At 40.6% G+C, this 15,589-nt stretch overlaps 2 protein-coding genes and 1 pseudogene across 9 annotated transcripts; all 3 read right to left on the bottom strand.

The window, feature by feature from the left end:
- Window positions 1-227: 227 nt before the first annotated feature.
- On the bottom strand, window positions 228-5,168 carry LOC142891688 (patr class I histocompatibility antigen, A-5 alpha chain-like; annotated as a pseudogene).
- Window positions 5,169-5,554: 386 nt separating this feature from the next.
- On the bottom strand, window positions 5,555-11,175 carry LOC142891686 (patr class I histocompatibility antigen, A-5 alpha chain-like). 7 transcript variants are annotated; one of them, XR_012927312.1, is made up of 9 exons: window positions 9,223-9,388; window positions 8,050-8,313; window positions 7,581-7,859; window positions 7,164-7,466; window positions 6,971-7,081; window positions 6,813-6,830; window positions 6,683-6,737; window positions 6,501-6,560; window positions 5,555-6,291 (listed from the first exon to the last, which is right to left on the bottom strand). XR_012927312.1 is itself a non-coding variant. In XM_076031404.1 (8 exons), the coding sequence occupies exons 1-7, from the start codon at window positions 11,037-11,039 to the stop codon at window positions 6,688-6,690; spliced, it is 1,080 nt and encodes a 359-aa protein (XP_075887519.1). In that variant the 5' UTR covers window positions 11,040-11,175; the 3' UTR covers window positions 5,555-6,291; window positions 6,683-6,687. The 7 variants fall into 7 exon arrangements, 5 of the variants coding, with proteins under 5 accessions (XP_075887519.1, XP_075887521.1, XP_075887520.1 ...); XR_012927311.1 differs by having other exon boundaries at window positions 6,501-6,555; XM_076031404.1 differs by lacking the exons at window positions 6,501-6,560; window positions 9,223-9,388 and adding an exon at window positions 10,985-11,175.
- A 467-nt stretch (window positions 11,176-11,642) lies between these two features.
- On the bottom strand, window positions 11,643-14,807 carry LOC142891687 (zinc-alpha-2-glycoprotein-like). 2 transcript variants are annotated; one of them, XR_012927313.1, is made up of 9 exons: window positions 14,518-14,807; window positions 14,183-14,446; window positions 13,536-13,814; window positions 13,157-13,459; window positions 12,964-13,074; window positions 12,806-12,823; window positions 12,676-12,730; window positions 12,494-12,548; window positions 11,643-12,274 (listed from the first exon to the last, which is right to left on the bottom strand). XR_012927313.1 is itself a non-coding variant. In XM_076031409.1 (8 exons), the coding sequence occupies exons 1-7, from the start codon at window positions 14,570-14,572 to the stop codon at window positions 12,681-12,683; spliced, it is 1,080 nt and encodes a 359-aa protein (XP_075887524.1). In that variant the 5' UTR covers window positions 14,573-14,806; the 3' UTR covers window positions 11,650-12,274; window positions 12,676-12,680. The 2 variants fall into 2 exon arrangements, 1 of the variants encoding a protein (XP_075887524.1); XM_076031409.1 differs by lacking the exon at window positions 12,494-12,548 and having other exon boundaries at window positions 11,650-12,274; window positions 14,518-14,806.
- Window positions 14,808-15,589: the final 782 nt, after the last annotated feature.

Below are 15,589 nucleotides of genomic sequence, written 5' to 3'. Positions count from 1 at the left end.
GGACCCAAGGCACACTACTGCCCCCACAAGGTACAGCAAGCGACTGCTGACTGCACAAGTTAGACATAGTTGCCTAACTTGTTATTATTATATCATATATTTATTATATCAATATATAAAAGCAGTAATAGTTTTTAATATGGCAACGAGGCTGATACTCCATTATTAAAGAGCTGAGAAAAGGTTTAGTTGACAAAGTTTATTAACTGAGCCAACCAGAAATATCACAGTTTAGAGGCAATTAAATAAATACAATCTCCAAACAGATGGTGAACTCAAGTCTGTGCAATGCACTTCAAGTATGAATAAAAAAAGATCTATATATACAAATGTAGCTACAACAATCAAATTAATCCAAAACTGCGGTTTGAAAGTAGAGTATAGTTAATTCTGGCATATTTGCATGTACATGTTCATTAATATGCACTGTCCCTTTACAAATAAATAAATATAAAAAGTGGAGGCGAGGCGGCTCGAGGTGGGGATATCTTTCCTCCATGGGAAGCCACTGTAACCAATGAGCACTTGGGGCAGGGAGTGGAGCAGGAGAATGGCCGCGGACCGGTCATCCTCCTGCTCCACTAGACTTATACATCAGGATTTTCCGCTCAAGCAGCTGACTTGTAACTCACTTAGGTAATTCAACAGCTGCTTCTGAAGACGTTTCCTAATACGAGGGCCCAGAGGCTATAGAGAAAAAAGAATAATAAAAATATTTGTCAAAAATATCTGTTTATACAAAGAGAAGGAAAAAAAAAAGCCATCAGATTCACAGTTTGCTCAGATTACTTTTCAATTGTTTGAATCGTTCAAAGGTTGTTGTTTTTTTTTTTTTTTTTATATATATTTTATTTCTTAAAGTAAAACAGGAAGTACATACAGTAGTTGAGGTTAATACTAGGAATTTATCTGGTTGTCAGAAGGGCATCAAAAAAATATCACCCTACTTAAAACCTGATGGTTGCATAAAAAGTTCAAACTTCTTGTTTCTTACCACTGTACTTTCTCCTCCAAAGGTAGAGTCCTGACATGCAGAGTGCCAGGAATCCTGTTACAACTACAGCCACAACAATGACAACTGGAAACTCTGAAGGAGAAACTGCAAGAAACATTGATCAGGAAATAGAAACACAAAGAACATTTATATAAGTAGAAAAGAAATGAAGATCCTCCTCTCACCCCAGTTGGTGATGATGTTGGCTCTGTCCAGTCTGGTGACAATCTCCTCCTTGACACCAGACAGATGAAACACACACTCATACCTCCTCCAGTCTTCTGGTTTGATCAGTGAGATGCTCAGCTCCACAGTCATCTGGAATGTGTCGTCATGGTTGGGGAGGATCTCCCAGTATTGCACATCCTCATGGACCTCCTGTCCATCTCTCCTCCAGAACATCTCAGCTTTATCAGGGTAGAAGCCTGTGACGTGGCAGCTGACTGGAGAGGAGGGAGTCCTCTGGAGAAGAGACACAGAGGCACCAGCTGCAGAGTGAAGAGAGGGGGGAAATATCAGTCAGAGCGACTAGAGTCAACTACAGTCAATGTATCAGCAGCAACACAGTGATTCTACACATTGATTCAAAACAGTGATTCTACCTGTGTCTTTCTTGAATCTCTTCCAATATCCAAAATACATTTTGAGCCTTTCAGGGCAAATGTAAAGGTAGAAATCTTTAAGGTCTTTAGTCAAAAACAAATCTCTGTCCCACTTATGTTTGGTGATGAGAGTTTGAGGTTTAGCAGCCACCCATGTTGATGTTTGAAGATCAAAAGAAATTAAGTCTTCTCCATCATAGCCATACTGATTGTAACCAGCAACATCTTCAGTCTCATCATCTCACTCACAACCATGCATCCTCTGAAAAGTGTGAACACCTGAGACAGAGAGATGAGAGGTGACAGTGTATTAGCACAGAGAATTATTTCCTCTTTCGGGTTTGTAAACCATGTGGACATGAAAGTTATAGAGGAGATTAGAATTAGCCCCAAATGTCAGTATAATGAATCCTACTTTGTCTGGAAGCATGATTTTGTCACTAAAACACTTGAAGAAAAGATGACACACCTTCAGTTTGGTTCATCTGTTGATTCAGGTTCTCAATGTGGCCACTGAGAAGGTATGTGAAGCGCTCACAATCTTCAATGTACATCTGGAAATGCTCAGGATTCTCTTGAGATAACCTTCTTGCCCACTCCTGCTGATGCTCCACCCTTCCACTGCTGTCACAGTAGGCAGACTGAACTCCATCCAGTGTGCCAAAACCTATAAACTTTGGTAGAACCTGGGTTCCGGAGGTAGCGGAGAGGAAATACCTCACGTGGTGTTTCACTGCAGAAATGTTAGGTCAGGTTATGTCAGGTTAAATAACATGACTATAATTAAGGCTGCAACTAACAATTATTTTTGTTGTCCACTAAGCTATGGATTACTTTTTTTGATTAGTCAATTTGTCACAATTATCTTCTTTAGTTTCACCACCTATTTTGGACTTCTGTTTAACCTCACTTGCTTAATTCATTCACCCCTGTGTTATACTGCTGTTCTCTGACAGCAGACATTCTCATATATTAAAAATAATGACACACAAAGCATTTATCTGTGACATAGTAGTTATATTTTTCACTGTAAAATATCATAGGTATATTAACTCACGATTTAAAGATTATATGCAATGTTCATCACAGTTAAACACCCTAAACAGATTTCTTCCAACTGAAATATCAAAGTAAAATCCCTTAATAACTCAGTCAATAAGTGATAAGTGAAAGAGTGTTACACTTCAGTATAAACGGTAGCGCTGTAATTCCTCTGCGGTGCGTGATGATACAGCGACACCTGGTGGCATTTAAGGTAATGGCGTATCGCGACCCTGGAATGCTGGGTGAGCTTCACAGAGTTTGCACCTGTTTCGCTGATTCATTTTCTGGGATTTATTCCAACACACTTTACAAAGTTTGGGTCGGAGTTTTCGAGCCTTTTCAGAGAAGCCGTTCCACTTTTCTGTTGTTTTGCAGGATGTAGACAATGCGCGACACCCTCAGGACTCAGTACTGCACTGCAAGTACGGCCGGAGTGTGATTTCATCATTCAGCGATTTACAATAACAATCAATAACACGATACGTCGACGCTTAAATGTTCGCGTCGACGAATTTCTGTTGTTGACGTAATCGATTCCGTCGACTAATGGTTGTAGCCCCAATTATTTTAAGAATTAACCCAATAGATTTGAACTCACCAGCAAACGCGTCATGAAAGCAAAACAGCCACAAAAGCAGCCTAAAAGCATGCATTTTGTGTATCTTCAGCTCTGATCCTTTGACATTTTCCGGGATTCTGGCGACACTTCAGTTGAAAATAACATTGCTGTCGCAACCGGTTCTAAGTTGCGTTTAAAGTGAAAGTAAAAAACAAGATATATATTAAAATGGCGTCACAAGCAACAGCAACGCCCCCCCCCCCCCCCCCACACACACACACACACACACAAACACACACACTTTTAATACGTTATTTATGTAATATACGTCTGTATATACACGTGCTGTATATACAGAATGCAATAAGGACACACATATTATCAGTGCAAATAAATTATAAACTATTGGGAGTCAATCAGATACATTTGTGCTTGTAAAACAGTTAATGTATACAAACAATCAGGAGGCGAACAGACAGCAACACTGTGACACCACATCCACTCTTTGTTTAGGAAAAGCAACGCCTCCTCCATACTGAACTGCTACCAAAGATAGCAGATATAGAGCAATATCTTGTTAGCTGTTTAGCCTTTCTCTGACCAGCCATCTGAAGGCCTCTGACCCCTAGTTTGTGCTAGTGTTGCCACCCGTCCTGTTTTTCCCAGAATTTTTTCACCACCTGTCCCGGGAAAAATAAAATCTCTCCCGGGACACAATTTGTCCCGTTTTTGATTTCCGTCTGTGGTCTACTCCCGTAAAATGCGAGATTGTCCCGTATTTGGCAACTAAAAAACATGTCCCGTAATGAACTGATACGGGACGCACTTCACTTTGTCCCGTATATTTCGGTGACATCCCCCCCCCCCCCGTCGATAGACTTGAGACATCTCACCCCCCCCCCCCCCCCACCCCTGCAGAGTGAGACAAAAAAATAATAGTCAGACTAAATAGAGTCTATATATCACAAACAGTGATTTTACCTCCTTTTTTTTATTTTTTTTTTTTTATCTTGAATCTCTTCAAATATCCCATATATGTCTTGAGCCTTTCAGGGCAAATGTGCACGTAGAAATCTTTGAGACCTTCAGAGTAAAGAGGGTCTCCATCCCACTTATGTTTGGTGATGAGAGCTTGAGGTTTAGCAGCCACCCATGTTGATGTTTCAAAATAAAAAGAAATGAAGTCTTCTCCATCATAGCCATACTGAATGAAACCATCAGTTTCTTCAGTCTCATCATCCCACTCACAACCTGTAATCCTCTGAATAGTGTGAACACCTGAGACAGAGAGATGAGAGGTGACAGTGTATTAGCACAGAGAATTATTTCCTCTTTCACATTTGTAAACCTTGTGGACATGAAAATTACAGAGGAGATTAGAATTAGCCCCAAATGTCAGCGTAATGAATCCTACTTTGTATGGAAGCATGTTTTTTCTGCTAAAAGACTTCAAGACAAGATGACACACCTTCAGTTTGGTTCATCTGTTGATTCAGGGTCTCTTTGTAGCCACTGAGAAAGTCTTTGTATTGCTTACACACTTGAACATAGTATTCATAATGCTCATGATTATCTTGCAATATTTTCTTGATCCACTCCTGTTGTGTCTCTGTCCTTCCACTGCTGTCACAGTAGCCAAACTGATCGTCATCAAATGTTCCAAAAGCCATTAACTCTGGTAAATCCTGGGTTCCAGAGGAGGCAGTGAAGAAATCCCTCAGGTAGTGTTTGACTGCAGAAATGTAAAGCAGGTTAAACAACATGATTATTGAAACCATTAATAATATTTGATGTGAACTCACCAGCAAATCCTTTCTGAAAGAAGAGAGGCAACATCAGCAGCATAAAAACATTCATTATGTGTGTCTTCCTGATTCTGCTTTGTTCCTTTGATATTTTTCGAGGGATTCTGGTGACACTGCAGTTGAAAATAACTTTGCAGTCTGAACCTGCTCTGGCTTGTGTTCTCGCTCAAAGTAGCACACACTCACACACACACACACACACACTCTCTCTCACACACACACACACACACACACACATTGTTCTTATAAATACATTAAGTGTTACAAATAATTTCTTTGTAACATTAAAATGTTTCTCTAAATAAATTCCATGAGTTTTCCTTCAATGTGTTGAGTCATAGCCCGACATGGAATTGCCAAACGCATCTCTCAGCGAGTGCTGCAGAATAGGCATATAGTGTACATATGATACATTTATTCTATCAATATATAAAAGTAGTAATAGTCCTTAAAATAGCACTGAGGTTACTGCTCCTTGTTCCGTCCCTGACAGGAGATGGAGGAACAACATATATTGGCAGGGATCCTTCACAAAAAAGAGACAGAGACAAGAGTCCATTGATTTTTAATGTACATGATTTATTGATAAGAAAACAAAGGGCCCAGCGAAAGGCTGAAACCGAAAGGGACTCTCTCAAAATGAAGGCCAGACTGCAACATATACAAAAATAGTTTAATAAGGTGATCTGGATAAACAAACTGAATGCTGTTCACTCTGTCACTCTGCTGAGGACGTAGACACACCACCTTGTGAATCCTTTCATTCACACACACACAGCTTCACGCTGCCAACCGTCACACTGACCCCACACACACACACACAGTCATCAGGGCTTATAAGACTAACCACTGCCACCTGCAGGTAATCGGTGGAGGAGGAGACACAAAGAGCTCAAAGGCCTTCACACTTCTTTCATGTACAAGTTTCTTTCATTGTCACATTGAGTGGCAACCAGAAATATCACATGTTATCACACAGGAAGGTTGTTGGTAGTCTCAATCTTCAACCAAAATATGCAGTGGGTAAATAGGATCATACACTGACTTCAAAAGAGATGACAAACTAAGGAAGCTGCTCTGTCCAGTGTAGCCAGCATATATACAGTAGCATGTCTAATTTTCTCAACAAAAGACAAACATCTAAGCAGGAATAAAGCAAGATTCATTCATCCATTTTCACTTATGAAACACATCAACACGATGTGAACCCTGTGATGAACTGGTCAGGTTGTTTCCACCGTCATCCCATGATAGTAGTGATCGGCTCCAGCACCCCCAGGACTCTGACTATAATAATGGAGAGAAAATGGATGGATGGATGGATGGATGGGATGGATATGAGATAACATGAACTGACAAGACGGGACACCAGCAAAAACAGGCCAGAGAAGGTAAACAAAAGGAAAGATGGATGTGGACAAACAACGTCCCCACACTTGTGTACTACTGCAGAACTTTGGACTCCATAATAAAGGATAAAGTTCTGTGGACTCAACTTTGCTGGACTCCAGTGCTTATTTTCCAAAGAAAACACTTCTTAGACATGGAAACCTGAGCTAGTAGAAGTAGATTAAGAATAAAGTTCAGTTGTTGCAGTTTGGGTGGAGCCAGACTCAGTCTTCTACTGGACCCTGAATGGGTCACACTGTACTGGCTGAAAAGTCACATCAGAACTCACGTGAGTCATTTAGTAGCTGCTTCTGAAGATGTTTCACTGGATGAAGACTCAGAAGCTGGAAGACAAAAAACTCATTTGTCTCAAACATCTGCTTGTACAAAAAAATTGAAAAAACTGACTTTCTACTCACATTTTGCAAGACTGAATCCTGAGATGCAAAGAGAAAAAACAGTGTTTAAACTGTGCTAAACAATGAAATATAATTCTGAATTTAACTTTGTCAGTTAAAAAGGCATCAACAAAATATCATGATGGTTGCATGAAATGGTCCAACTTCTTGTTTCTTACCGCTGTACTTTCTCCTCCAAAGGTAGAGTCCTGACATGCAGAGTGCCAGGAGTAGGAGTCCTGGTACAACTACAGCCACAACAGTGACAACTGGAAACTCTGAAGGAGGAACTGCAACCAAGAGACTGTTCAGGAAGTATACTATATAGAGTATATAAGACAAGTAGAAAAGAAATGAAGATCCTCCTCTCACCCCAGTTGGTGATGATGTTGGCTCTGTCCAGTCTGGTGACAATCTCCTCCTTGACACCAGACAGATGAAACACACACTCATACCTCCTCCAGTCTTCTGGTTTGATCAGTGAGATGTTCAGCTCCACAGTCATCTGGAAGGTGTCGTCATGGTTGGGGAGGATCTCCCAGTATTGCACATCCTCATGGACCTCCTGTCCATCTCTCCTCCAGAACATCTCAGCTTTATCAGGGTAGAAGCCTGTGACGTGGCAGCTGACTGGAGAGGAGGGAGTCCTCTGGAGAAGAGACACAGAGGCACCAGCTGCAGAGTGAAGAGAGGGGGGAAATATCAGTCAGAGCGACTAGAGTCAACTACAGTCAATGTATCAGCAGCAACACAGTGATTCTACACATTGATTCAAAACAGTGATTCTACCTGTGTTTTTCTTGAATCTCTTCCAATATCCAAAATACATTTTGAGCCTTTCAGGGCAAATGTAAAGGTAGAAATCTTTAAGGTCTTTAGTCAAAAACAAATCTCTGTCCCACTTATGTTTGGTGATGAGAGTTTGAGGTTTAGCAGCCACCCATGTTGATGTTTGAAGATCAAAAGAAATTAAGTCTTCTCCATCATAGCCATACTGATTGTAACCAGCAACATCTTCAGTCTCATCATCCCACTCACAACCATGCATCCTCTGAAAAGTGTGAACACCTGAGACAGAGAGATGAGAGGTGACAGTGTATTAGCACAGAGAATTATTTCCTCTTTCGGGTTTGTAAACCATGTGGACATGAAAGTTATAGAGGAGATTAGTATTAGCCCCAAATGTCAGTATAATGAATCCTACTTTGTCTGGAAGCATGATTTTGTCACTAAAACACTTGAAGAAAAGATGACACACCTTCAGTTTGGTTCATCTGTTGATTCAGGTTCTCAATGTGGCCACTGAGAAGGTATGTGAAGCGCTCACAATCTTCAATGTACATCTGGAAATGCTCAGGATTCTCTTGAGATAACCTTCTTGCCCACTCCTGCTGATGCTCCACCCTTCCACTGCTGTCACAGTAGGCAGACTGAACTCCATCCAGTGTGCCAAAACCTATAAACTTTGGTAGAACCTGGGTTCCGGAGGTAGCGGAGAGGAAATACCTCACGTGGTGTTTCACTGCAGAAATGTTAGGTCAGGTTATGTCAGGTTAAATAACATGACTATAATTAAGGCTGCAACTAACAATTATTTTTGTTGTCCACTAAGCTATGGATTACTTTTTTTGATTAGTCAATTTGTCACAATTATCTTCTTTAGTTTCACCACCTATTTTGGACTTCTGTTTAACCTCACTTGCTTAATTCATTCACCCCTGTGTTATACTGCTGTTCTCTGACAGCAGACATTCTCATATATTAAAAATAATGACACACAAAGCATTTATCTGTGACATAGTAGTTATATTTTTCACTGTAAAATATCATAGGTATATTAACTCACGATTTAAAGATTATATGCAATGTTCATCACAGTTAAACACCCTAAACAGATTTCTTCCAACTGAAATATCAAAGTAAAATCCCTTAATAACTCAGTCAATAAGTGATAAGTGAAAGAGTGTTACACTTCAGTATAAACGGTAGCGCTGTAATTCCTCTGCGGTGCGTGATGATACAGCGACACCTGGTGGCATTTAAGGTAATGGCGTATCGCGACCCTGGAATGCTGGGTGAGCTTCACAGAGTTTGCACCTGTTTCGCTGATTCATTTTCTGGGATTTATTCCAACACACTTTACAAAGTTTGGGTCGGAGTTTTCGAGCCTTTTCAGAGAAGCCGTTCCACTTTTCTGTTGTTTTGCAGGATGTAGACAATGCGCGACACCCTCAGGACTCAGTACTGCACTGCAAGTACGGCCGGAGTGTGATTTCATCATTCAGCGATTTACAATAACAATCAATAACACGATAAGTCGACGCTTAAATGTTCGCGTCGACGAATTTCTGTTGTTGACGTAATCGATTCCGTCGACTAATGGTTGTAGCCCCAATTATTTTAAGAATTAACTCAATAGATTTGAACTCACCAGCAAACGCGTCATGAAAGCAAAACAGCCACAAAAGCAGCCTAAAAGCATGCATTTTGTGTATCTTCAGCTCTGATCCTTTGACATTTTCCGGGATTCTGGCGACACTTCAGTTGAAAATAACATTGCTGTCGCAACCGGTTCTAAGTTGCTTTTAAAGTGAAAGTAAAAAACAAGATATATATTAAAATGGCGTCACAAGCAACAGCAACGCCCCCCCCCACACACACACACACACAAACACACAAACACACACACACTTTTAATACGTTATTTATGTAATATACGTCTGTATATACACGTGCTGTATATACAGAATGCAATAAGGACACACATATTATCAGTGCAAATAAATTATAAACTATTGGGAGTCAATCAGATACATTTGTGCTTGTAAAACAGTTAATGTATACAAACAATCAGGAGGCGAACAGACAGCAACACTGTGACACCACATCCACTCTTTGTTTAGGAAAAGCAACGCCTCCTCCATACTGAACTGCTACCAAAGATAGCAGATATAGAGCAATATCTTGTTAGCTGTTTAGCCTTTCTCTGACCAGCCATCTGAAGGCCTCTGACCCCTAGTTTGTGCTAGTGTTGCCACCCGTCCTGTTTTTCCCAGAATTTTTTCACCACCTGTCCCGGGAAAAATAAAATCTCTCCCGGGACACAATTTGTCCCGTTTTTGATTTCCGTCTGTGGTCTACTCCCGTAAAATGCGAGATTGTCCCGTATTTGGCAACTAAAAAACATGTCCCGTAATGAACTGATACGGGACGCACTTCACTTTGTCCCGTATATTTCGGTGACATCCCCCCCCCCCGTCGATAGACTTGAGACATCTCACCCCCCCCCCCCCCCCCCCACCCCTGCAGAGTGAGACAAAAAAATAATAGTCAGACTAAATAGAGTCTATATATCACAAACAGTGATTTTACCTCCTTTTTTTTATTTTTTTTTTTTTATCTTGAATCTCTTCAAATATCCCATATATGTCTTGAGCCTTTCAGGGCAAATGTGCACGTAGAAATCTTTGAGACATTCAGAGTAAAGAGGGTCTCCATCCCACTTATGTTTGGTGATGAGAGCTTGAGGTTTAGCAGCCACCCATGTTGATGTTTCAAAATAAAAAGAAATGAAGTCTTCTCCATCATAGCCATACTGAATGAAACCATCAGTTTCTTCAGTCTCATCATCCCACTCACAACCTGTAATCCTCTGAATAGTGTGAACACCTGAGACAGAGAGATGAGAGGTGACAGTGTATTAGCACAGAGAATTATTTCCTCTTTCACATTTGTAAACCTTGTGGACATGAAAATTACAGAGGAGATTAGAATTAGCCCCAAATGTCAGCGTAATGAATCCTACTTTGTATGGAAGCATGTTTTTTCTGCTAAAAGACTTCAAGACAAGATGACACACCTTCAGTTTGGTTCATCTGTTGATTCAGGGTCTCTTTGTAGCCACTGAGAAAGTCTTTGTATTGCTTACACACTTGAACATAGTATTCATAATGCTCATGATTATCTTGCAATATTTTCTTGATCCACTCCTGTTGTGTCTCTGTCCTTCCACTGCTGTCACAGTAGCCAAACTGATCGTCATCAAATGTTCCAAAAGCCATTAACTCTGGTAAATCCTGGGTTCCAGAGGAGGCAGTGAAGAAATCCCTCAGGTAGTGTTTGACTGCAGAAATGTAAAGCAGGTTAAACAACATGATTATTGAAACCATTAATAATATTTGATGTGAACTCACCAGCAAATCCTTTCTGAAAGAAGAGAGGCAACATCAGCAGCATAAAAACATTCATTATGTGTGTCTTCCTGATTCTGCTTTGTTCCTTTGATATTTTTCGAGGGATTCTGGCGACACTGCAGTTGAAAATAACTTTGCAGTCTGAACCTGCTCTGGCTTGTGTTCTCGCTCAAAGTAGCACACACTCACACACACACACACACACACTCTCTCTCACACACACACACACACACACACACATTGTTCTTATAAATACATTAAGTGTTACAAATAATTTCTTTGTAACATTAAAATGTTTCTCTAAATAAATTCCATGAGTTTTCCTTCAATGTGTTGAGTCATAGCCCGACATGGAATTGCCAAACGCATCTCTCAGCGAGTGCTGCAGAATAGGCATATAGTGTACATATGATACATTTATTCTATCAATATATAAAAGTAGTAATAGTCCTTAAAATAGCACTGAGGTTACTGCTCCTTGTTCCGTCTCTGACATGAGATGGAGGAACAACATATATTGGCAGGGATCCTTCACAAAAAAGAGACAGAGACAAGAGTCCATTGATTTTTAATGTACATGATTTATTGATAAGAAAACAAAGGGCCCAGCGAAAGGCTGAAACCGAAAGGGACTCTCTCAAAATGAAGGCCAGACTGCAACATATACACAAATAGTTAAATAAGGTGATCTCGATAAACAAACTGAATGCTGTTCACTCTGTCACTCTGCTGAGGACGTAGACACACCACCTTGTGAATCCTTTCATTCACACACACACAGCTTCACGCTGCCAACCGTCACACTGACCCCACACACACACACACAGTCATCAGGGCTTATAAGACTAACCACTGCCACCTGCAGGTAATCGGTGGAGGAGGAGACACAAAGAGCTCAAAGGCCTTCACACTTCTTTCATGTACAAGTTTCTTTCATTGTCACATTGAGTGGCAACCAGAAATATCACATGTTATCACACAGGAAGGTTGTTGGTAGTCTCAATCTTCAACCAAAATATGCAGTGGGTAAATAGGATCATACACTGACTTCAAAAGAGATGACAAACTAAGGAAGCTGCTCTGTCCAGTGTAGCCAGCATATATACAGTAGCATGTCTAATTTTCTCAACAAAAGACAAACATCTAAGCAGGAATAAAGCAAGATTCATTCATCCATTTTCACTTATGAAACACATCAACACGATGTGAACCCTGTGATGAACTGGTCAGGTTGTTTCCACCGTCATCCCATGATAGTAGTGATCGGCTCCAGCACCCCCAGGACTCTGACTATAATAATGGAGAGTAAATAGATGGATGATGGATGGATGTATGTATGGATGGATGGATATGACATAACATGAACTGACATGATGGGACACCAGCAAAAACAGGCCAGAGAAGGTAAACAAAAGGAAAGATGGATGTGGACAAACAACGTCCCCATACTTGTGTACTACTGCAGAACTTTGGACTCCATAATAAAGGATAAAGTTCTGTGGACTCAACTTTGCTGGACTCCAGTGCTTATTTTCCAAAGAAAACACTTCTTAGACATGGAAACCTGAGCTAGTGGAAGTAGATTAAGAATAAAGTTCAGTTGTTGCAGTTTGGGTGGAGCCAGACTCAGTCTTCTACTGGACCCTGACTGGGTCACACTGTACTGGCTGAAAAGTCACATCAGAACTCACGTGAGTCATTTAGTAGCTGCTTCTGAAGATGTTTCACTGGATGAAGACTCAGAAGCTGGAAGACAAAAAACTCATTTGTCTCAAACATCTGCTTGTACAAAAAAATTGAAAAAACTGACTTTCTACTCACATTTTGCAAGACTGAATCCTGAGATGCAAAGAGAAAAAACAGTGTTTAAACTGTGCTAAACAATGAAATATAATTCTGAATTTAACTTTGTCAGTTAAAAAGGCATCAACAAAATATCATGATGGTTGCATGAAATGGTCCAACTTCTTGTTTCTTACCGCTGTACTTTCTCCTCCAAAGGTAGAGTCCTGAGATGCAGAGTGCCAGGAGTAGGAGTCCTGGTACAACTACAGCCACAACAGTGACAACTGGAAACGCTGAAGGAGGAACTGCAACCAAGAGACTGTTCAGGAAGTATACTATATAGAGTATATAAGACAAGTAGAAAAGAAATGAAGATCCTCCTCTCACCCCAGTTGGTGATGATGTTGGCTCTGTCCAGTCTGGTGACAATCTCCTCCTTGACACCAGACAGATGAAACACACACTCATACCTCCTCCAGTCTTCTGGTTTGATCAGTGAGATGTTCAGCTCCACAGTCATCTGGAAGGTGTCGTCATGGTTGGGGAGGATCTCCCAGTATTGCACATCCTCATGGACCTCCTGTCCATCTCTCCTCCAGAACATCTCAGCTTTATCAGGGTAGAAGTCTGTGACGTGGCAGCTGACTGGAGAGGAGGGAGTCCTCTGGAGAAGAGACACAGAGGCACCAGCTGCAGAGTGAGACAAAAAAAAATGTCAGACTAAATAGATTCTATACATCACAATCGGCGCAAACAGTGGTTTTACCTTTTTTTATCTTGAATCTCTTCCAATATCCCATATGTTTCTTAAGGATTTCAGGGCAAATGTGCATGTAGAAATCTCTAAGTTTTTCAGAGAAAATAAGGTCTCTGTCCCACTTGTGTTTGGTGATGAGAGCTTGAGGTTTAGCAGCCACCCATGCTGATGTTTCAAGATCAAAAGAAATAAAGTCTTCTCCATCATAGCCATACTGAATGATACCACCAACATCTTCAGTCTCATCATCCCACTCACAACCTGTAATCCTCCGAATAGTGTGAACACCTGAGACAGAGAGATGAGAGGTGACAGTGTATTAGCACAGATAATTATTTCCTCTGGTGGTCGATCTAAAGTTGAATAAACTTTGCACGTCAGTTTTCTCCATTTCAATGTTACAAGCTTCCTAGCCACCACAGGCTCCCTCCGGTGGCCAGAGTAAGAATTGCATGCAAAACCCATAAACGCATATTTGATGTTCTGTTTCCGTCTCTTCTTGAGTTTGATCGATTAAATTAATCAATCATCCTCCTCTACACAAAGAGCAGTATTACCCTCAAGTGTCATTGACATAAATCCCTGTTTTATGTGTAAGCCTTTTTTTTTCTTCTTTTTTTTGCTGAAACACTTGAAGATAAGATGACATACTGTACCTTCAGTTTGGTTCATCTGTTGATTCAGGTCCTCTATGTAGCCACGGAAAAGGTTTTTGAAGCGCTCACACTCCTGAACATAGTATTCAGAAACCTGAGGATTATCTTGAGAAAACCTTCTAGCCCACTCCTGTTGTGTCTCTGCCCTTCCACTGCTGTCACCGTAGCCCCACTGAACGTCATCAAGCGTAGCAAAGGCCATAAACTCTGGTAAATTCTGGGTTCCAGAGGAGGCAGTCATGGAATACCTCAGGTAGTGTTTGACTGCAGAAATGTAAAGCAGGTCAAACAACATGATTATTGAAACCATTAATAACATTTTGATGTGAACTCACCAGCAAATCCTTTCTGAAAGAAGAGAGGCAACATCAGCAGCATAAAAACATTCATTATGTGCAGCTTCCTGATTCTGCTTTGTTCCTTTGATATTTTTCAAAGGATTCTGGCGACACTGCAGTTGAAAATAACTTTGTAATCTAAACCTACTCTGGCTTGTGTTCACACTGAAAGTGAAAACAAGAGAGATTTTAAGACTGTGTCACAGCAACATCTGAATCCCTCCCACTTGGATTTCTAATTAGTTTAACTGTCTGGAATAACCTGCTCTTCTTTATGGGGTGCCGTTTGTGAAGTTAGTCATGCTTAGGCCTGTCACGATAACAAATGTTGCTGGACAATAATTGTGCTACAAATTATTGCCGATAAACGATATTATTGACACAATTTTTAAAAAAATCATATGTAATGATAATATATGACATAATAATGCATGTACACCATGTCAAAAGCAATAAACTTTCATTTCTCAAGATTAAGAGGTTGCAAATAAGATGAACGAACATAGTAAACATAAAAGACAACAAAAAAACAATAAAAAAAATAAAATGGACTCACATTCTGTTTTTATCAAAAATAGCGCTTAAAAAACACGATAACAACTAAAAACAAAAAAGGGAAGAAAAAAAAAGAAAAGGACTTTGACGCTGTCTGTAAGCGCGCACCATTTTGCGCTGTTTTTTTTTTTTTTTTCTTCAATAGCTTGCTGTCTTTCCACTTACGACCTGTACGACCTGCCCCTACAACCAGCCACAAGGGTGCGGCTCATGATCCTGCGCCTGCCTCCATTGTACGGGGTGCCGTTTGTAAAGTTTTTCATTCTTAAAATCACAGCAATATTTGTTTCGTATAGCCGCCAAAACGGCTCTGCCGTTGTTTTCTGCCAGCGCCGAGTCGGACATGTTAGCAGTGTATGCATGACCACGGCTGTGGAGGCAGGCGGAGGTTCATGAGCCACACCCTTGTGGCTGGTTGGTCGTAAGTCGAGAGACAGCAAGCTCTGCTGCGTAAGTCCTGCACAAAACTAAGTGACACTAAACACTGAAGGTACTCGTAAAATATAGTATCTCC

This window comes from Nelusetta ayraudi, unplaced genomic scaffold (genome assembly GCF_046127955.1).
Source record: "Nelusetta ayraudi isolate G7.1 ecotype Tasmania unplaced genomic scaffold, CSIRO-AGI_Nayr_v1 ptg000033l, whole genome shotgun sequence".
Classification (NCBI taxonomy): domain Eukaryota; kingdom Metazoa; phylum Chordata; class Actinopteri; order Tetraodontiformes; family Monacanthidae; genus Nelusetta; species Nelusetta ayraudi.
This window is presented reverse-complemented; position numbering and strand designations above follow the sequence as displayed.

Coding starts and splice junctions, on each gene's coding strand:
- LOC142891686 (XM_076031404.1), bottom strand. CDS start 11,039: ATGAATGTTTTTATGCTGCTGATGTTGCCTCTCTTCTTTCAGAAAGGA. Junction 7,860..8,049: donor ACAGATGAACCAAACTGAAG/GTGTGTCATCTT, acceptor TCTCTGTCTCAG/GTGTTCACACTTTTCAGAGG. Junction 7,467..7,580: donor GAGATTCAAGAAAAACACAG/GTAGAATCACTG, acceptor TTCACTCTGCAG/CTGGTGCCTCTGTGTCTCTT.
- LOC142891687 (XM_076031409.1), bottom strand. CDS start 14,572: ATGAATGTTTTTATGCTGCTGATGTTGCCTCTCTTCTTTCAGAAAGGA. Junction 13,815..14,182: donor ACAGATGAACCAAACTGAAG/GTACAGTATGTC, acceptor TCTCTGTCTCAG/GTGTTCACACTATTCGGAGG. Junction 13,460..13,535: donor GAGATTCAAGATAAAAAAAG/GTAAAACCACTG, acceptor CTCACTCTGCAG/CTGGTGCCTCTGTGTCTCTT.